This window comes from Scyliorhinus torazame, chromosome 4 (genome assembly GCF_047496885.1).
Source record: "Scyliorhinus torazame isolate Kashiwa2021f chromosome 4, sScyTor2.1, whole genome shotgun sequence".
Taxonomy (NCBI): Eukaryota; Metazoa; Chordata; class Chondrichthyes; order Carcharhiniformes; family Scyliorhinidae; genus Scyliorhinus; species Scyliorhinus torazame.
The window spans coordinates 312,086,471-312,109,047 of NC_092710.1; the positions used below are offsets into that span (position 1 = coordinate 312,086,471).

General features: G+C 46.8%; 1 protein-coding gene across 1 annotated transcript in view; it reads left to right on the plus strand.

Annotated features, from left to right (window-relative positions):
- The window catches only part of acoxl (acyl-CoA oxidase-like), a 667,710-nt gene that overhangs the window by 136,810 nt on the left and 508,323 nt on the right, over positions 1-22,577 (plus strand). The window contains exon 10 of the mRNA XM_072500077.1: positions 17,426-17,460. Coding sequence (XP_072356178.1) covers positions 17,426-17,460 — 35 coding nt within the window. The remainder of the gene's footprint in view (positions 1-17,425; positions 17,461-22,577) is intronic.

Consider the following 22,577-nt stretch of genomic DNA (forward strand, 5'->3'; position numbering starts at 1 on the left):
TCATCGCTATCCGCAATTCCACTAACCTTTGTGTTGTCTTCAAACTTACTAATCAGACCAGTTACATTTTCCTCCAAATCATTTATATATACTACAAACAGCAAAGGTCCCAGCACTGATCCCTGCGGAACACCACTGGTCACAGCCCTCCAATTAAGAAAAGCATCCTTCCATTGCTACTCTCTGCCTTCTATGACCTAGCCAGTTCTGTATCCACCTTGCCAGCTCACCCCTGATCCCGTGTGACTTCACCTTTTGTACTAGTCTACCATGAGGGACCTTGTCAAAGGCCTTACTGAAGTCCATATCGACAACATCCACTGCCCTACCTGCATCAATCATCTTTGTGACCTGCTCGAAAAACTCTATCAAGTTAGTGAGACACAACCTCTCCTTCACAAAACCATGCTGCCTCTCACTAACACGTCCATTTGCTTCCAAATGGGAATAGATCCTGTCTCGAAGAATTCTCTCCAGTAATTTCCCTACCACTGAAGTAAGGCTCACCGGCCTGTAGTTCCCTGGATTATCCTTGCTACCCTTCTTAAACAAAGGAACAACATTGGCTATTCTCCAGTCCTCCGGGACACCACCTGAAGACAGTGAGGATCCAAAGATTTCTGTCAAGGCCTCAGCAATTTCCTCTCTAGCCGCCTTCAGTCTTCTGGGGTCGATCCCATCAGGCCCTGGGGACATATCTACCTTAATATTTTTTAAGACGCCCAACACCTCGTCTTTTTGGATCTCAATGTGACCCAGGCTATCTACACACCCTTCTCCAGACTCAACATCTACCAATTCCTTCTCTTTGGTGAATACTGATGCAAAGTATTCATTTAGTACCTCGCCCATTTCCTCTGGCTCCACACATAGATTCCCTTGCCTATCCTTCAGTGGGCCAACCCTTTCCCTGGCTAACCTCTTGCTTTTTATGTATGTGTAAAAAGCCTTGGGATTTTCCTTAACCCTATTTGCCAATTACTTTTCGTGACCCCTTCTAGCCCTCCTGACTCCTTGCTTAAGTTCCTTCCTACTTTCCTTATATTCCACACAGGCTTCGTCTGTTCCCAGCCTTTTAGCCCTGACAATTGCCTCCTTTTTCTTTTTGACGAGGCCTACAATATCTCTCGTTATCCAAGGTTCACGAAAATTGCCGTATTTATCCTTCTTCCTCACAGGAACATGCCGGTCCTGAATTCCTTTCAACTGACACTTGAAAGCCTCCCACATGTCAGATGTTGATTTGCCCTCAAACATCCGCCCCCAATCTATGTTCTTCAGTTCCCGCCTAATATTGTTATAATTAGCCTTCCCCCAATTTAGCACATTCACCCTAGGACCACTCTTATCCTTGTCCACCAGCACTTTAAAACTTACTGAATTGTGGTCACTGTTCCCGAAATGCTCCCCTACTGAAACTTCTACCACCTGGCCAGGCTCATTCCCCAATACCAGGTCCAGTACTGCCCCTTCCCTAGTTGGACTGCCTACATATTGTTTTAGGAAACCCTCCTGGATGCTCCTTACAAACTCTGCCCCGTCTAAGCCCCTGGCACTAAGTGAGTCCCAGTCAATATTGGGGAAGTTGAAGTCTCCCATCACCACAACCCTGTTGTTTTTACTCTTTTCCAAAATCGGTCTACCTATCTGCTCCGCTATCTCCCGCTGGCTGTTGGGAGGCGTGTAGTAAACCCCCAACATTGTGACTGCACCCTTCTTATTCCTGATCTCTACCCATATATCCTCACTGCCCTCTGAGGTGTCCTCCCGTAGTACAGCTGTGATATCCTCCCTAACCAGTAGCGCAACTCCGCCACCCCTTTTACATCCCCCCTCTATCCCACCTGAAACATCTAAATCCTGGAACGTTTAGCTGCCAATCCTGCCCTTCCCTCAACCAGGTCTCTGTAATGGCAACAACATCATAGTTCCAAGTACTAATCCAAGCTCTAAGCTCATCTGCCTTACCCGTAATACTTCTTGCATTAAAACATATGCACTTCAGGCCACCAGACCCGCTGTGTTCAGCAACTTCTCCCTGTCTGCTCTGCCTCAGAGACCCACTGTCCCTATTCCCTAGTTCTCCCTCAATGCTCTCACCTTCTGACCTATTGCTCCCGTGCCCACCCCCCTGCCATACTAGTTTAAACCCTCCCGTGTGACACTAGCAAACCTCGCGGCCAGGATATTTATGCCTCTCCAGTTTAGATGCAACCCGTCCTTCTTATATAGGTCACACCTGCCCCGGAAGAGCTCCCAGTGGTCCAGATAACGAAAACCCTCGCTCCTACACCAGCTGTTTAGCCACGTGGTTAGCTGCTCTATCTTCCTATTTCTAGCCTCACTGGCATTTGGCACAGGGAGTAATCCCGAGATTACAACCCTCGAGGTTCTATCTTTTAACTTTCTGCCTAGCTCCCTGAACTCCTGCTGCCCTTTCCTGCCTATGTCGTTAGTACCAATATGTACAACGACCTCTGCCTGTTTGTCCTCCCCCTTCAGGATGCCCTCTACCCGTTCGGAGACATCTTGGACCCTGGCACCAGGGAGGCAACATACCATCCTGGAGTCTCTTTCACGTCCACAGAAGCGCCTATCTGTGCCCCTGACTATAGAGTCCCCTATTACTATTGCTCTTCTGCGCTTTGACCCTCCCTTCTGAACATCAGAGCCAGCCGTGGTGCCACTGCTCTGGCTGCTGCTGTTTTCCCCTGATAGGCTATCCCCCCCGACAGTATCCAAAGGGGTATACCTGTTCGAGAGGGGGACAACCACAGGGGACTCCTGCACTGACTGCCTGCCCTTTCTGGTGGTCACCCATTTCTCTGCCTGCACCTTGAGTGTGACCACATTTATATAACTGCTATCTATGACGCTTTCCGCCACCTGCATGCTCCTAAGTGCATCCAATTGCTGCTCCAACCGAACAATGTGGTCTGTGAGGAGCTCCAGTTGGGTGCACTTTCTGCAGATGAAGACATCCGGGACTGGAAGCCTCCCGGACCTGCCACATCTCACAGTCAGAGCACTGCACCCCTCTAACTGACATTGCGTCAATTAATTAGTAAATTAAAGTTAAAAGTTTTTAAAAAGAAATTTAAGTTAGTTAACTATCTGTTTCCTAGCACTAGATTTCTACTATAAATGTGAAAGCTAAATATAGTACTCTCCGATCTCTGGCTTAGATACCCCTCTAAATTATAATTAAGTAATTATCTTTAATTAGTTACCAATGCTTAATTTTTTAAATTTAGTGTAGATTCCTACCCAGCCACTCAGGTCACAGCTTTTCTGTGATGTCACTTCAGTTTCCCCCCCCCCCGCCCCCCCCCCCGCACACACACAGAATTTGAAAAGGTAATAAAAGTAAAAATGAGTAAAAATCACTTACTTACCTTCTGAGGGTCTCAGATGTTCTCAGGTTCTCTCCCTGACAGAGACTGCTCCTCCTCCTCCGAACGGCTCCCGAAACTAGGCCGCAATCTTTTAATATGTCTGCTCCGACTCGCAGCTCCGGCGCTTTTTAAATCTCCGCTTTGACTCACAGCTCCTGCTCTTTTTAAATCTCTGCTCCGACTCGCACCTCCCGCGCTTTTTAAATCTCCGCTCGGACTCGCAGCTCCCGCGCTTTTTAAATCTCCGCTCGGACTCGCAGCTCCCGCGCTTTTTAAATCTCCGCTCCGACTCGCAGCTCCTGCGCTTTTTAAATCTCCGCTCCGACTCGCAGCTCCCGCTCTTTTTAAATCTCCGCTCCGACTCGCAGCTCCTGCGCTTTTTAAATCTCCGCTCCGACTCGCAGCTCCCGCTCTTTTTAAATCTCCGCTCCGACTCGCAGCTCCTGCTCTTTTTAAATCGCCGCTCCGACTCGCAGGTCCTGTGCTTTTTAAATCTCCGCCCCGCGCTTTTAAAATCTCCGCAAGAGATGAAATTGTAGAGCCATTGGCAATGATCTTTTCGTCCTCACTGTCAACAGGGGTGGTACCAGGGGATTGGAGAGTGGCGAATGTCGTGCCCGTGTTCAAAAAAGGGAATAGTCTTACTTCGGTGGTAGGCAAAGTAATGGAAAGGGTACTGAGGGATAGGATTTCTGAGCATCTGGAAAGACACTGCTTGATTAGGGACAGTCAGCACGGATTTGTGAGGGGTAGGTCTTGCCTCACAAGTCTTATTGAATTCTTTGAGGAGGTGACCAAGCACGTGGATGAAGGTAAAGCAGTGGATGTAGTGTACATGGATTTTAGTAAGGCATTTGATAAGGTTCCCCATGGTAGGCTTATGCAGAAAATAAGGAGGCATGGGATAGTGGGAAATTTGGCCAGTTGGATAACGAACTGGCTAACCAATACAAGTCAGAGAGTGGTGGTAGATGGCAAATATTCAGCCTGGAGCCCAGTTACCAGTGGCGTACCGCAGGGATGAGTTCTGGGTCCTCTGCGGTTTGTGATTTTCATTAATGACTGGGATGAGGGAGTTGAAGGGTGGGTCAGTAAATTTGCAGACGATACGAAGATTGTTGGAGTTGTGGATAGTGAGGAAGGCTGTTGTTGGCTGCAAAGAGACATAGATAGGATGCAGAGCTGGGCTGAGAAGTGGCAGATGGAGTTTAACCCTGAAAAGTGTGAGGTTGTCCATTTTGGAAGGACAAATATGAATGCGGAATAGAGGGTTAACAGTAGGGTTCTTGGCAATGTGGAGGAGCAGAGAGATCTTGGGGTCTATGTTCATAGATCTTCGAAAGTTGCACTCAAGTGGATAGAGCTGTGAAGAAGGCCTATGGTGTGCTAGCGTTCATTAGCAGAGGGATTGAATTTAAGAGCCGTGAGGTGATGATGCAGCTGTACAAAACCTTGGTAAGGCCACATTTGGAGTACTGTGTACAGTTCTGGTTGCCTCATTTTAGGAAGGATGTGGAAGCTTTGGAAAAGGTGCAAAGGAGATTTACCAGGATGTTGCCTGGAATGGAGAGTAGGTCTTACGAGGAAAGTTTGAGGGTGCTAGGCCTTTTCTCATTAAAACGGAGAAGGATGAGGGGCGACTTGATAGGTTTATGAGATGATCAGGGGAATAGATAGAGTAGACAGTCAGAGACTTTTTCCCCGGGTGGAACAAACCATTAGAAGGGGACATAAATTTAAAGTGAATGGTGGATGATATAGGGGGGATGTCAGAGGTAGGTTCTTTACCCAGAGAGTAGTGGGGGCATGGAATGCCTGTGGAAGTAGTTGAGTCGGAAACATTAGGGACCTTCAAGCGGCTATTGGATAGGTACATGGATTACGGTAGAATGATGGGGTGTAGATTAATTTGTTCTTAATCGAGGACAAAAGTTTGGCACAACATCGTGGGCCGAAGGGCCTGTTCTGTGCTGTATTTTTCTATGTTCTTTGTTCTATATTATGATGGTGAGATGCATTGGACACATATTTGATGGAGGGTTGAAATTTAGTTACAAAACGCAAAAGTGATGCCTGTTGACTTCAGTTCACCTCCATAAGAGGTGACATCCACACAACTGGATATTGGCAGTACATTGTTTTAGATATTTGTCCATATTGTTTTCTGCTGTTATAAATAGTTCATACCCTCTTTATATTCAAGAACCAGCAATTTTGTAATGACCGAGGCTTCTGGTGCTGTTATTTGCCCTATTATTGTGGGATGGATGGTGTAGCATTGGAGTTACAGGGTAACAATTATATGTTTGTTATTGATTGTTTGAATGAATGTTGAGGTTTATGGTTTTATTTTTGACTGTTGGACCTTCTTGATTGCCAGACTGGGTGAACGGGGTAGTGATATTCATGGCCTCCAAAGAGGGACTGACCACAGTGCCAGAAAAATCATGTCGCCGGAAATGCAGAAACCTTTTTATTCTAATAATGGTGATTGATTGTTGTGCGTTGTGTGGAAGGAAGCCCGCATCATCCAGATGCATTTTGTGTTTGAAGCAAAGGAGACAGGAATAGTGACATGTCTGGTGGGCTGGGGGCGGGGGGTTTAGGCACAAGTGGTAGAATTTTTCATTGTTCAAAATGGAATGTCCCAAGCGGAGCTTCTGCCACCGGTGTGCCTCCTTGTAGCACCCTCTAAGGTCCAGAAATCTCAGGATGATTGACTGGAAATATTACCTCAGCAGGGGATTCCCAGCATACATTGATTACAATGGCAGTAATATTGGTTTGTGGCTGACACTTAAACCTGTGCTAGGCTGATCCCTAGCCTAGTTACTAGAAGAATGTCATAATATAGGAGGTCCCATCTTTCAGATGGTGCATAAACATAAGTACAAGGGTCATTCAGTCCATAATCCTATCTGACATTTACTTATTTATTTATTTTATATTTAGAGTATTTTTTCAATTCAGGAGCAATTTTAGCGTGGTCAATCCACCTAACCTGCACATCTTTGGGTTGTGGGGTGAAACCCACACAGACACGGGGAGAATGTGCAAACTCCACACAGAAAGTGACCCAGGGCCGAGATTCGAACCCAGGTCCTCAGCACTGTCGTCCCAGTGCTAACCACTGCGCCACCGTGGTGGGTTCCAAAAACATATATATAGACAAAGTCAAAGATGCAAGATGATACTTTGACTGCGAGTCTTTGCAGGTAATTAAGTCTTTACGGGTCCAGATGGAGCAACAGACCTCCTCATCACACCTTCAACCGACGTTATGCACCAGATACATCGATGAAATTTTTTTCCTTCAGACCCACGGCGAAGAATCACTGAAAGGACTACGTGATGACATCAATAAGTTCCATCCTACCATCAAACTCACCATGGACTCTCCAGAATCGGTTGCATTCTTGGACACACTCATCTCCATCAAGGACGGCCACCTCAGCACTTTGCTTTACCGCAAGCCCACGGATAACCTCATGATGCTCCACTTCTCCAGCTTCCACCCTAAACACATTAAAGAAGCCATCCCCTATGGACAGCCCTCCGTATACACAGGATCTGCTCAGACGAGGAGACAGACATCTACAGACGCTGAAAGATGTCCTTGTACAAACGGATACGGCGCTTGATTCATCGATCGACAGTTCCAACGCGCCACAGCAAAATACCGCACCGACCTCCTCAGAAGACAAACACGGGACACAACCGACAGAATACCCTTCGTCGTCCAGCACTTTCCCAGAGCGGAGAAACGACGACATCTTCTTCGCAGCTTTCAACACATCATCAATGAAGACGAACATCTTGCCAAGGTCATCCACACAGCCCCACTACTTGCCTTCAAACAACTGTGCAACCTCAAACAGACCATTGTTTGCAGCAAACTACCCAGCCTTCAGAACAGTGACCACGACACCACACAACCCTGCCATGGCAAACTCTGCAAGACGTGCCAGATCATCGACATGGGCACCACCCACCAGGTACGTGGTACATACTCATGCGACCTTGGCCAACGTTGTCTACCTCATACGCTGAAGGAAAGGATGTCCCGTAGCATGGTACATTGGTGAGACCATGCAGACGCTTCGACAACAGATGAAAGGACATCGCACGACAATCGCCAGGCAGGGATGTTCCCTTCCAGTCGGGAAACACTTATAGCCAAGTTCCGCACACATTAGTATGGCCTCAACCGGGTCATTGAATTCATGTTGCATTACATTCACCCCCCCCCCCCCCCCCCCCCCCATCATCTGGCCTGGGCTTGCGAAATCCTACCAACTGTCTTGGCTTGAGACAATTCACACTTCTTTAACCTGTGATTATCCCTCTCCCCAGTTGCTCCGTCTGGACCTGTAAAGGCTTAATTACCTGCAAAGAATCACATTCAAAGTATCGTCTTGCATTTTTGACTTTGTCTATATATATGTTTCTGAAACCCACCTCTTCATTGACCTGAGGAAGGAGCAGTATCTGAAGCTAGTGATTCGGAACAAACCTGTTGGACTTTAACCTGGTGTTGCAATACGTCTTACTGTGCTCACCCCAGTCCAACGTCGGCATCTCCACATCATGACTATTTAAAAAAAATCAGGGACATTTGCCTGGTACTAGGAACGTTTGTCCTCAACTAATATGTCCAGAGTAGATTAGTTGGTCATTTATGTTGAATCATGTTTAGAACCTTGCTGTGATCAAATTGACTGCATGTTTGTCCATAGGATGTCATAATAATAATCTTTGGTAGCATCACAAGTAGGCTTACATTAACACTGCAATGAAAATCCCCTAGTCGCCACACTCCGACGCCTGTTTGGGTGCACAAAGGGAGAATTCAGAATGTCCAATTCACCTAACAGCACGTCTTTCGGGACTTGTGGGAGGAAACCGGAGCCTTAGTCTCTCCTCATAAATTAAATCCTCTCCAATCTGGATTCAACCTAGTGAATCTCCTCTGCACACCCTCCAGTGCCCACCCTCCAGTGCCAGTATATCCTTTCTCAAGTAAGGAGACCAAAACTGTACAGTACTCCAGGTGTGGCCTCACCAGCAGCCTTCACAGCTGCAACATAACCTCCCTGCTTTTAAGCTCGATACCTCTAGCAATGAAGGACAAAATTCCATTTGCTTTCTTAATTACTTGCTGCACTTGCAAACCAACTTTTTGGGATTCATGTACGAGGACACCCAGGTCCCTCTGCATAGCAGCATGCTGCAATTTGTTTACCATTTACCATTTTTTACCAGTTTCTAGTAAGGTAAATTAAGAGAGGCAAAACAAAGTAAGTAAGATAGTAGGTGCGAGTTTGGAGTTGATTCTGAGGTACCAGACTTGTCATGTAAGTGGATTGTACTGGTAAAAGGCTAGTTACCAGGGAGTTTGAAGAGGGACTGGATGATTCTGATCCCCCAGCTGAAAAAGTAATTTTGAGAATTTCTTTCCTTTTTTTTTTTTGACCAGATGTTCAGGGGAGTGTAAATCTATCGACATAAAGGGTCATATATTTTGGGGAGAGAGGAAACAACAGAAACTTAACAAATGTGTCTATGGTCTGAATGTTGCTTCCAAGCTGTTGCATTTATCTGTTTTGCTGAAAATAGGTTATGCTTAACGAAAAATAGACCAGCCTTCCTTCTATATGGCAGTGAGACTTGGATCGCCTACCAGAGGCATCTCTGGCCTCTGGAGAATTTCCACCAGCGCTGTCTCCACAGGGTACCTAAAGTCCAAGTGGGCCGACAGACAAAGGAACTCCAGCATCTTCACCAAAGTCAATTTCTCCGGCATCGTAAGCATGATCATGCAAAATCCACTTTGCCGATCTGAACACTGCATCTTCTTGCCAAATAATTCACGTCCCAGATTCTCTTTTCACCAATTAAGGATGATATCCAATCGCGAGGAGAACCTTCTCCTGGGACCATAATGATATTCCAAATGTTTCAGCTGTGTCACCTTTGATGGGAACTGAAACATTGGCCTGGATTTTCGCAAAGCGGAGATGACTTGTATTTTTAAAAAAAAAAGACAAATTTTAATTAATTGACGCAATGTCAGTTAGAGGGGTGCTGTGCTCTGACTGTGAGATGTGGCAGGTCCGGGAGGCTTCCAGCGTCCCGGATGGCTTCATCTGCAGAAAGTGCACCCAACTGGAGCTCCTCACAGACCGCATGGTTCGGTTGGAGCAGCAATTGGATGCACTTGGGAGCATGCAGGTGGCGGAAAGCGTCATAGATAGCAGTTATGTAAATGTGGTCACACCCAAGGTGCAGGCAGAGAAATGGGTGACCACCAGAAAGGGCAGGCAGTCAGTGCAGGAATCCCCTGTGGTTGTCCCCCTCTCGAACAGATATACCCCTTTGGATACTGTCGGGGGGGATAGCTTATCAGGGGAAAACAGCAGCAGCCAGAGCAGTGGCACCACGGCTGGCTCTGATGTTCAGAAGGGAGGGTCTAAGCGCAGAAGAGTAATAGTAATAGGGGACTCTATAGTCAGGGGCACAGATAGGCGCTTCTGTGGACGTGAAAGAGACTCCAGGATGGTATGTTGCCTCCCTGGTGCCAGGGTCCAGGATGTCTCCGAACGGGTAGAGGGAATCCTCAAGGGGGAGGGCAAACAGGCAGAGGTCGTTGTACATATTGGTACTAACGACATAGGCAGGAAGGGGCATGAGGTCCTGCAGCAAGAGTTCAGGGAGCTAGGCAGAAAGTTAAAAGACAGGACCTCGAGGGTTGTAATCTCGGGATTACTCCCTGTGCCACGTGCCAGTGAGGCTAGAAATAGGAAGATAGAGCAGATAAACACGTGGCTAAACAGCTGGTGTAGGAGGGAGGGTTTCCATTATCTGGACCACTGGGAGCTCTTCTGGGGCAGGTGTGACCTGTATAAGAAGGACGGGTTGCATCTAAACCGGAGAGGCATAAATATCCTGGCCGCGAGGTTTGCTAGTGTCACACGGGAGGGTTTAAACTAGTATGGCAGGGGGGTGGGCATGGGAGCAATAGGTCAGAAGGTGAGAGCATTGAGGGAGAACTAGGGAATAGGGACAGTGTGGCTCCGAGGCAGAGCAGACGGGGAGAAGTTGCTGAACACAGCGGGTCTGGTGGCCTGAAGTGCATATGTTTTAATGCAAGGAGCATTACGGGTAAGGCAGATGAACTTAGAGCTTGGATTACTACTTGGAACTATGATGTTGTTGCCATTACAGAGACCTGGTTGAGGGAAGGGCAGGATTGGCAGCTAAACGTTCCAGGATTTAGATGTTTCAGGCGGGATAGAGGGGGATGTAAAAGGGGAGGTGGAGTTGCGCTACTTGTTCGGGAGAATATCACAGCTATACTGCGAGAGGACACCTCAGAGGGCAGTGAGGCTATATGGGTAGAGATCAGGAATAGGAAGGGTGCAGTCACAATGTTGGGGGTATACTACAGGCCTCCCAACAGCCAGCGGGAGATAGAGGAGCAGATAGGTAGACAGATTTTGGAAAAGAGTAAAAACAACAGGGTTGTGGTGATGGGAGACGTCAACTTCCCCAATATTGACTGGGACTCACTTAGTGCCAGGGGCTTAGACGGGGCGGAGTTTGTAAGGAGCATCCAGGAGGGCTTCTTAAAACAATATGTAAACAGTCCAACTAGGGAAGGGGCGGTACTGGACCTGGTATTGGGGAATGAGCCCGGCCAGGTGGTAGATGTTTCAGTAGGGGAGCATTTCGGTAACAGTGACCACAATTCAGTAAGTTTTAAAGTACTGGTGGACAAGGATAAGAGTGGTCCGAGGATGAATGTGCTAAATTGGGGGAAGGCTAATTATAACAATATTAGGCGGGAACTGAAGAACATAGATTGGGGGCGGATGTTTGAGGGCAAATCAACATCTGACATGTGGGAGGCTTTCAAGTGTCAGTTGAAAGGAATACAGGACCGGCATGTTCCTGTGAGGAAGAAAGATAAATACGGCAATTTTCGGGAACCTTGGATGACGAGTGATATTGTAGGCCTCGTCAAAAAGAAAAAGGAGGCATTTGTCAGGGCTAAAAGGCTGGGAACAGACGAAGCCTGTGTGGCATATAAGGAAAGTAGGAAGGAACTTAAGCAAGGAGTCAGGAGGGCTAGAAGGGGTCACGAAAAGTCATTAGCAAATAGGGTTAAGGAAAATCCCAAGGCTTTTTACACGTACATAAAAAGCAAGAGGGTAGCCAGGGAAAGGGTTGGCCCACTGAAGGATAGGCAAGGGAATCTATGTGTGGAGCCAGAGGAAATGGGCGAGGTACTAAATGAATACTTTGCATCAGTATTCACCAAAGAGAAGGAATTGGTAGATGTTGAGTCTGGAGAAAGGGGTGTAGATAGCCTGGGTCACATTGTGATCCAAAAAGACGAGGTGTTGGGTGTCTTAAAAAATATTAAGGTAGATAAGTCCCCAGGGCCTGATGGGATCTACCCCAGAATACTGAAGGAGGCTGGAGAGGAAATTGCTGAGGCCTTGACAGAAATCTTTGGATCCTCGCTGTCTTCAGGGGATGTCCCGGAGGACTGGAGAATAGCCAATGTTGTTCCTCTGTTTAAGAAGGGTAGCAAGGATAATCCCGGGAACTACAGGCCGGTGAGCCTTACTTCAGTGGTAGGGAAATTACTGGAGAGAATTCTTCGAGACAGGATCTGCTCCCATTTGGAAGCAAATGGACGTATTAGTGAGAGGCAGCACGGTTTTGTGAAGGGGAGGTCGTGTCTCACTAACTTGATAGAGTTTTTCGAGGAGGTCACTAAGATGATTGATGCAGGTAGGGCAGTAGATGTTGTCTATATGGACTTCAGTAAGGCCTTTGACAAGGTCCCTCATGGTAGACTAGTACAAAAGGTGAAGTCACACGGGATCAGGGGTGAACTGGCACGGTGGATACAGAACTGGCTAGGCCATAGAAGGCAGAGGGTAGCAATGGAGGGATGCTTTTCTAATTGGAGGGCTGTGACCAGTGGTGTTCCACAGGGATCAGTGCTGGGACCTTTGCTCTTTGTAGTATATATAAATGATTTGGAGGAAAATGTAACTGGTCTGATTAGTAAGTTTGCAGACGACACAAAGGTTGGTGGAATTGCGGATAGCGATGAGGACTGTCAGAGGATACAGCAGGATTTAGATTGTCTGGAGACTTGGGCGGAGAGATGGCAGATGGAGTTTAATCCGGACGAATGTGAGGTAATGCATTTTGGAAGGTCTAATGCAGGTAGGGAATATACAGTGAATGGTAGAACCCTCAAGAGTATTGAAAGTCAAAGAGATCTAGGAGTACAGGTCCACAGGTCATTGAAAGGGGCAACACAGGTGGAAAAGGTAGTCAAGAAGGCATACGGCATGCTTGCCTTCATTGGCCGGGGCATTGAGTATAAGAATTGGCAAGTCATGTTGCAGCTGTATAGAACCTTAGTTAGGCCACACTTGGAGTATAGTGTTCAATTCTGGTCACCACACTACCAGAAGGATGTGGAGGCTTTAGAGAGGGTGCAGAAGAGATTTACCAGAATGTTGCCTGGTATGGAGGGCATAAGCTATGAGGAGCGGTTGAATAAACTCGGTTTGTTCTCACTGGAACGAAGGAGGTTGAGGGGCGACCTAATGGAGGTATACAAAATTATGAGGGGCATAGACAGAGTGGATAGTCAGAGGCTTTTCCCCAGGGTAGAGGGGTCAATTACTAGGGGGCATAGGTTTAAGGTGAGAGGGGCAAGGTTTAGAGTAGATGTACGAGGCAAGTTTTTTACGCAGAGGGTACCTGGAACTCGCTACCGGAGGAGGTAGTGGAAGCAGGGACGATAGGGACATTTAAGGGGCATCTTGACAAATATATGAATAGGATGGGAATAGAAGGATACGGACCCAGGAAGTGTAGAAGATTGTAGTTTAGTCAGGCAGTATGGTCGGCACGGGCTTGGAGGGCCGAAGGGCCTGTTCCTGTGCTGTACATTTCTTTGTTCTTTGTTCTTTGTTGACTCCGAGCCTTTTTAACAATGGCACGATTCCAGGAGACCCGACCCCATTCTGGCTCAGGTGCTTAACCCGTACCCTGTATTCCTGACCTGGCTGGCTCTGTTGTGGGCATAGGCATTTCCGGGTTTTCCGTAATTTTCATGTGAGTTGGATCAGCTTTTCAAAGATCCGTGGTTCATGGCATCTCGGAGGTGTCATGAGCCGTAGTCTGCATGCAGGAACCTTTTGAAAGAATCGGCCTCCACATGGCAGGCTATGCCTTCCACCCACACTAGAGCACCTCATGCCTCCCACCCATGCCAAGCTATGGCACTTCCATGGCCATTCACCCACAATACAACGTATAGAGTTAACAAATCCTATAGTGACAATAGATGAGGGAAAAAAAGCTTTTTACTTGCCGCTTTCTTAAAAGAAAATTCCGTTTGCCACAAGCCTAAAGAAGTGTCCATCATAGGGCAGCAGGGTGGTAGAGTGGTTAGCACTGCTGCCTCACGGTGCCGAGGTCCCAGGTTCGATCCTGGCTCTGGCTCACTGTCCATGTGGAGTTTGCATATTCCCCCCATGTTTGCGTGGGATTCGCCCCCACTACCCAAAGATGTGAGGGTAGGTGGATTGGCCAGGCTAAATTGCCCCTTAATTGGAAATAATGAATTGGGCACTCTAAATCTTTTTTTAAAAGCGTCAATCATTCGGAACTTTTAAAAAGTATCAATAGCAAACACTGCACGCACTTAAACCCTCTTAACCTTGTGTAAATAAACATTGTGCAATTGATCAGAGAGATCCGAGAGACAGGGTTGTCAATCAAGCAATGTTTCCCAGGGCTCAGCTGTTTCAACAGTCTAATGGATGCCTGGGCTGTGCTCCAAGCCTCATTGTTTATGCTGTGAATGGACGTGGGATATTTTGCTGCCTTTAAGGTGCTTTATAAATGGGCCTTGATAAATCAAATAATCCCTACAGTGCAGAAGGAGGCTATTTAGACCATCGGGTCTGCACAAACCCTCCGAAAGAGCACCCTCCCTAAACCCAAACCCCTGCCCTATCCCCATGATACTGCCTAACCTTTGGACTCTAAGGGGTGTTTAGCGTGGCCAATCAACATTAGCTGCATTTTTGGACTGTGGGAGGAACTGGAGCACCGAAGAAAACCCACATAAGCTGCGAGAACATGCAAACTCCAAACACACTCGCCCAAGGCCAGAATTGAACCCGTGTCCCTGCAGCTGTGCCACAAAGCCTCTCCAGCATTGTTGTTGAGTCTGGTTTGATTTATATATTTTTCTTTGTAACTGTTAATTCATTGATGTGATGTAGTCGGCTCTGGCAAGGCCAGCATTTATTGCACATCCCTAATTGCCCCAGATCTGAGGCATTCAAGGCAGACGACCCTGACTTATACAAGAAATCCAGGTACGACCTCCTCAAACCCATCCGGAATGCCAAGAGGGAATATCAAACCAAGCTAGAGTCACAGACAGACTCTCGGCGGTTGTGGCAAGGACTAAACAACATAACGGGCTACAAAGCGAAACCGAACAGTATCTCTGGCAGCAGCGCACCCCTCCCCGATGAACTCAAAGCATTCTATGCTCGGTTCGAGCAGGTAACCAACAATCCGCTGTCGAGTTCCCCAGCAGCCCATAATTCACCCATACCCACCATCACAGCTTCTGAAGTCAGATTGGCCTTCCTGAAAGTGAACCCTCGGAAGGAGACGGGCCAGGACGGGATCCCTGGTCGTGCACTCAGAGCCTGCGCGGACCAGCTGGCAGAGGTATTCGCAGACATCTTTTAACCTGTCCCTCCTCCACTCAGAGGTCCCCACCTGCTTCAAGAAGACCACCATCATACCGGTACCAAATCATGCCTCAATGACTACCGTCCGGTGGCCCTGACTTTAGTCGTAAGGAAGTGCTTCGAGAAGTTGATCATGAAGCGCATCACCTCCATACTCCCAGAATGCCTTGATCCACTGCAATTCACATATCGTTGCAACCGGTCCACATCAGACGCCATTTCCCTGGCCCTACATTCATCCCCAGAGCATCTCGAAAACAATGACTCCTACATCAGACTCCTATTTATTGACTACAACTCTGCCTTCAACACCATAATCCCAGTCAAGCTCATATCAAAGCTGCAAAACCTAGGACTTGGCTCCCCACTCTGCAACTGGATCCTCGACTTTCTGACCAACAGACCACAATCAGTAAGAATGAACAACAACACCTCCTCCACAATAGTCCTCAATACCGGGGGCCCGCAAGGCTACTCTACTCCCTGTACACACATGACTGCGTGGCAAAACTTGGTTCCAACTCCATCTACAAGTTTGCTGACAATACGACCATAGTGGGCCGGATCTCGAATAACGATGAGTCCGAATACAGGAGGGAGATAGAGAACCTAGTGGAGTGGTGTAGCAACAACAACCTCTCCCTCAATGCCAGCAAAACTAAAGAGCTGGTCATTGACTTCAGGAAGCAAAGTACTGTACACACCCCTGTCAGCATCAACAGGGCCGAGGTGGAGATGGTTAGCAGTTTCAAATTCCATGGGGTGCACATCTCCAAAAATCTGTCCTGGTCCACCCACGTCGACGCTACCACCAAGAAAGCACAACAGTGCCTATACTTCCTCAGGAAACTAAGGAAATTCAGCATGTCCACATTAACCCTTACCAACTTTTACAGATGCACCATAGAAAGCATCCTATGCGGCTGCATCACAGCCTGGTATGGCAACTGCTCGGCCCAGGACCGCAAGAAACTTCAGAGCGTTGTGAACACCACCCAGTCCATCACACGAACCTGCCTCCCATCCACTAACTCCATCTACACCTCCCGTTGCCTGGGGAAAGAGGGCAGCATAATCAAAGATCCCTCCATCTCGGCTTACTCACTCTTCCAACTTCTTCCATCGGGCAGGAGATACAGAAGTCTGAGAACACGCACAAACAGACTCAAAAACAGCTCCTTCCCCACTGTCACCAGACTCCTAAATGACTCTCTTATGGACTGACCTCATTAACACTACACCCTGTATGCTTCACCCGATGCCAGTGCTTCTGTAGTTACATTGTATACCTTATGTTGCCCTATTATGTATTTTCTTTTCTTCCCATGTACTTAATGATCTCTGGAGCTGCTCGCAGAAAAATACTTTTCACTGTACCTCGGTACACGTGACAATAAACAAATCCAATCCAATCCAAATTGGCTTGCTCTGCAATTTCAGAGGGCAGTTAAGAGTCAACCACATTGCTGTTGGTCTGAAGTCACAAGTAAGCCAGGCCGGGATGGCAGATTTCCTTCCCCAAAGGGACATGAGTGAATCAGATGGGTTTTTATGACAATCGACAATGGTTTCATGGTTGACTTTCAATCCCAGATTTTTATTGAATTCAAATTTCACCATCTGCCGTGGTGAGATTCTATCGTGGCCCCCAGAACATTACCCTGGGTCTCTGGATTACTAGTCCCGCGAACAATACCACTACACCACCGCCTCCCCTTATTCCTCGTAGCTGTGGAAGACTGGGTTCCTGGGGCTCCAAGCAAAAGTAAATTTTGGGTTAAAGTAAATTTGCGTGAAATATTGTTTGTATCCATTGGATGAAGTACTGCTTAGTATCAGAATGGAACAGCTGATAACATTCTCACTTCTAACTCAGAAGGTTGTGGGTACAAAGCAAACAGTACAATTCAAGCACACAATCTGGGTTGGTACTTCAGTGAATTATTGAAGAAGGGACTCCTGATGAAAGTATTATTAAATGGTGGCCCCATCGAGTGGATGTAAAATATCCTGTGGAATTATTTGAAGAAGGTCAGAATATATTTCCAGTGTCCTGACCAACATTCTAGACTTAGTTAATGTAGCAAATTAAATGGATTATTCACCTCGTTTGCAATTTGCACATTGACTTCTGTGCCTCTATTTAACTAAGCATTGGTTATGAACCAGTTTGAGACATTCTGAAAATGTGCCAACCTAACACGTTTCTTTTTACATTTTCAGCTTGGACTGACCATTGCCATTCGTTACAGTCACAGGTAAATCCGACAAATGCTTTTGAATCTTTGTTTACACGGGAGAAGGGGAAAAAGAAATCAGATTTCTTAAAGTTGCGGTTTATGTTTTGGAGATGAAAAGGGGAAGTACAAATTGTGCTTTGCTGACTCATTCCTTCCATGTATTAAAATTCTAGCTGTCGCTCAATAGAATGGTCTTCATTTTTATTGCAAGTAATAAATTTCCATGACAGGGCAAAGCTTGTGTCTGCGACTGCAGGTTCAGAAACCACCATGGCTAATTTCCTGGCATCCCCAGAAACCCCCTGACAGAGAGTGCATAGCTCCCCATGTGCCCCCCCCCCCCACACTTCTACCACCTACACAAGAAAGATCCACTTCCTCGTGGGTGGTTGTGTAACTCCACAAGAACTGAATTTTGCAAACAGCTTATGATTTTTTTACATGTACAGAAGTGTGGTATAATCGCACTGTGAAACATAAGGTGGTGTAGAAATTTTTAAATAGTAATTTAAAAGCGACCATCCGATCATGAGTGAGTCAAAATGTCTATAAATGAGTAGCAAACTACAGATTTTTAAAAAAATGCCTGGCCATCCTTGTCTTCATATGTTGCAAACTTTAGAATAGTTTGTTTTGAGGGGAAATGTCTTGTGTGATGGATGCTTTCTCCGTGAATCAGTAAATGTGGTACTACAGAATATTACAATGACATGTAGCTGGAATTTGGAATGTGCTGTTCGTGAGCCCGCAGGCAACATTTTGGTCAACTGTCTTTGTATTTTTTACTTCTTAAATGATTTTGGTGCCAAAATCAGTCGGTGAGGGCATGCAGAGGAGGTGAACAAATCCATTAAAATGATCAGAGTGGTCAAAAGGTTGTATTCTTCTTACCGTGTGACACACACCATAAACGCAGCATCCAATCTTTGCTCACTTATTTTTAACTTTAATAACGATAAGCTTAATTGTCACAAATAGATTTACATTAACATTGCAATGAAGTTACTGTGAAAAGCCCCTCGTCACCACATTCCGGCGCCTGTTCGGGTACACCGAGGAAAAATTCAGAATGTCCAATTCATCTAACAGCATGTCTTTCGGGACTTATGGGAGGAAACCGGAGCACCCGGCGGAAACCCACGCAGGGAGAACGTGCAGACTGTAGCCACCTAAAATGGCTGATTCCCGATTAATTTGGCCAAAACCCGATATAAAATGGCTAACCGAAAAGGCTGATGGGAAAAGCAGCCAACAGGACGCAAACGAACAGCTGAAGACAGAATAGCGTATTCGGCTCTGGGGAAGTCGGCCCAGATCGATACCAGCGACCATTAGCAGCACATCAACCCAGACATCTGCAGTTTAATCGGCTATCCCCGGGAACAATTGCAACATATTAGCAAGTGAATGCCGGGCCAGACCTCTCGGCGCCTGGAGTGGCCGAAACAAAGACAGGTGAACGACCACCCCCCCCGATCGAGGAATCGCCCCATTATTGGAGCATATCGAACCCAGTGATTGGGAACAAGTCCAATCACTTGGACTCAGGGTCAAGGGCCGCCCCGAGAGGCGGGAAGCCCCTGGGCCCTATAAATTGAGGGGCCAAGTTCAGATCGATCTCTCTCTCCCTTCTTATCCTGCTCGCAACCTTCGCAAGAACATCGACCAGAAACTGTAAGTTTGACTCCAGCGATCGCTACCCGATAGAGACTCCTAGCCATCGACCCGTATCAGCCTTTTGAATCCCGCAGGCCAGACCCAATTCGATAAACCATTCGTTTCCCTGACCTGGTGGGCCATCCCCAAAAGTTCAGTATTGGCCAGTAGTGGTAGGTAGTGATATAGAAAGTAGGATTATTGTGTAAGTATTATTGCTGTACATAATAAATGACCGTTGATGTCAATCTTACTAAGCGGTGTGCTGACTTATTAATCATAACTCGAGCTTGAACCACGTGGCGGTATCAGAAAGATACCTGGCGACTCGTGAGCAAAGGTGACATAATCAGAGCTAATAAAACTAAGGCTAATAAGAGCAACAAGACTCCGTACAGAAAGTGACCCAAGCTGGGAATCAAACCTGGGACCCTGGCGCTTTGAAGCAGCAATGCTAACCACTATGCTATCGTGTCGCCTAGTATTGCTACCCTCAATTTTTTCAACTTATGCCAATGTCAGCATTTCTGGAACACTGAATGCGGATTGAGATCAATGGACTCAGCAAAAGCTATGGGCCTTGGTAACATTCTGGTTGAGCTTTGAAGATATCTTCACCCAAGTTAATCTCTCCCCAAGTTTTTCCAGAGCACCTTATGACGCTGGCATACACCCAGTATGTACAAGAGATTGTCCACATGTTGCCTATCCACAAAAAAACAGAAAATTCTACCCCGGCCCTATCAAATTACTCCCAACCATCAGTAATGTAATTAAAGAAAAAACGGAGAATGATGGAAACACTCAACAGGTCTGGCAGCATCTGTGAAGAGAGAAACCAAAGTAATGTTTGTGTGACTTTGTCTTCTGGGTAATGAAAGAAATTTTTTAATAAACATTTTATTGAGGTATTATGGTTTTATAACAATAACAGAAGAAAACAGTGTACATACAAATATAAACATAGTGCAAAGGCCGTCTTCCTCCCTCACAGGTCCCACCTTTCTTGCACCCTAATCTAATCTTAACCCTTCCCCCCTTCTGCTGACGGTTAACTTTCCCCAAAGAACGGCTGCCACCTCCAAACGAACCCTAACATTGACCCTCTCAAGGCGAACTTGATTTTTTTCCAGACAGAAAGCTAGCCATGTCCGATAGCCAGGTCTCCAACTTCGGGGGCTTTGAGTCCCCCCAAGCTAATAGTATCGCTCTCCGGGCTACCTGGGAGGCAAAGGCCAGAACGTCTGCCTCTCTCTCCTCCTGGACTCCCTGATCTTCAGACACTCCGAAAATCGCCACCTCTGGACTCGGTGCCACCCTTGCTTTTAACACCTTGGACATGACATCCGCAAACCCCTGCCAGAATCCCAAAGCTTTGGGCATGCCCAGAACATGTAAACATGGTTCGCTGGTCCTCCCGCACACCTTGCGCACCTATCTTCTACCCCGAAGAACCTGCTCATCCGGGCCACTGTCATGTGAGCCCGGTGAACGACCTTAAACTGTATCAGGCTGAGCCTGGTACATGTTGAAGACGCGTTGAGTCTGCTCAATGCATCCGCCCAGAGATCATCCTCTATCTCTCCTCCTAACTCCTCTTCCCATTTGTGTTTCAGCTCTTCAGTCTGCGTTTCCTCTGACCCCTTGTAAATGTCCGAAACCCCCCCTTCTCCCATTCACTTTCTGGAAACTACCCTGTTCTGTATCCCCCTTAGTGGTAAGAGCGGGAAGGTTGAGATCTGCCTGCGCAGGAAATCTCACGCCTAAAAGTACCTAAACTCATTTCCACCCGCTAGTTCGAATTTCTCCTCCAACTCCCTCAGGCTGGGGAAGCTCCTCTCTATAAACAGATCTCCCATCCTCTTGACCCCTGCTCTCTTCCATCTCCTGAACCCTCCATCTAACCAATGAAAGTAATTATTACTACGAACAGGAGACACATGCTCATTCATAAACTGCTCATCAATGTTCAATCTGCTTTCTGCCTAAATCAGTTGGCTCTCGACCTCATCACAGCTTGATACAAATGTGGACACTTGAGATAAATGCCAGAGGATTTGTCAGAGTGGCTGTATGTCACATCAGGGTCGCATATGGCTGACCAAAACTCCAAGGAGGTTTATTTTGGGAAAACCAAGGTGAGTGGAGTTCTAAGAGAAAACATTCACGAGGCTGGAGTAGTACCTGACAAGGGGAGGATGGCTGTGGTTGTAGCACTGTATGTTCTAAATCATCTTTATACTGCTACGTTCCCCATTTCAGTTTCTTCTCATTGGGTTGTTCAGCAGAGGCCCTGGAGCTTTGTACGGAGCTAACACTGGCACCACTTTGTTCTGCTGTGGACTTTCCTGAGCAGCTTCTCCAGCAGATTTCGTTGCGAGACCCTGTCCTGTTTGTGTCTCTGGCCCTCGCTTCCTTCATTACAAAATAGTCCATCTTCAGTTCTTCACAGTCCTGCAGCTACAGAATGGAGGAATTTTGCCTCCATGATGTCGCGGCCAAAGCACGGATGTACAGGACGCGAGACATCAGTGTTACTTGCCGGACACATGACCTTCTCTCTTCCGCCACTTCTGGCGGAAAGACTCCATTGTTTGTATTTAACGGCCGGTCACAGCCGGCATTCTCCTTTTTTTGACTTTGAAACTTTATTGCCAATATCTGAATTTTCCAAGATTATGACTTTTTACTCCTGACAATGAAAGCAATTTCAGTTGAACATGTGCATTAACACACAAACTTTGTTTCAAATCTGTTACCATTTCTTTAGAAATGTAAACCAGTACAGAAAAGAGTGCAATTTTGATTTCAACTTTCAAAAAATGGGCGTGATTTAACTAAAAGGGAACTAAGTTCCTTGTGAGTGCAATTAGTCCCGGATTTCCCAGTGCGCTAGCTGTTTTGCTTTAATATGCAGATTTGCTAAAAATTGATCGTGCCCACAATGGGCGTGATTTATATTGCAATGTCTCATGAGACCACGTTAGATCTAGTGAGGCGTTGCAAGCCGGGTAGATCCCGGGAACGGGGTCTCCTGGCATTTATCGACCACGCTGTGCGGCGAGCTTATTTTTGAGTGCAACGTGGCTGTTTGATTGCACCCTATAACTTTAGACAGGTTGAAGTAACTTGTCAAACACACACAATGTCACAATATTTCTTACTGGTTCCACTGCATAGCACTATCCAAACATCCAAGTCACCTCCTTCTCCATTCTCACAAAAAGCTCTTACTTCCTGGTTTCCAGAGAGTGGTGACACGAAGTGATGACTGTGTAGGTTTCTTCCAGTGCTGACATCTGTCAGTCGTACTGAACTTAATGAACTCAATGCATTCTGTGCTCGTTTCGAGCAGGAAACCAACAAACCGTTGTCAACTGCCCCAGCAGCCTCGGACACACCCACACCTACCGTCACAATCTCTGAATTCAGATCGGCCTTCTTGAAAGTGAACCCTCGGAAAGTAACGGGTCCTGACT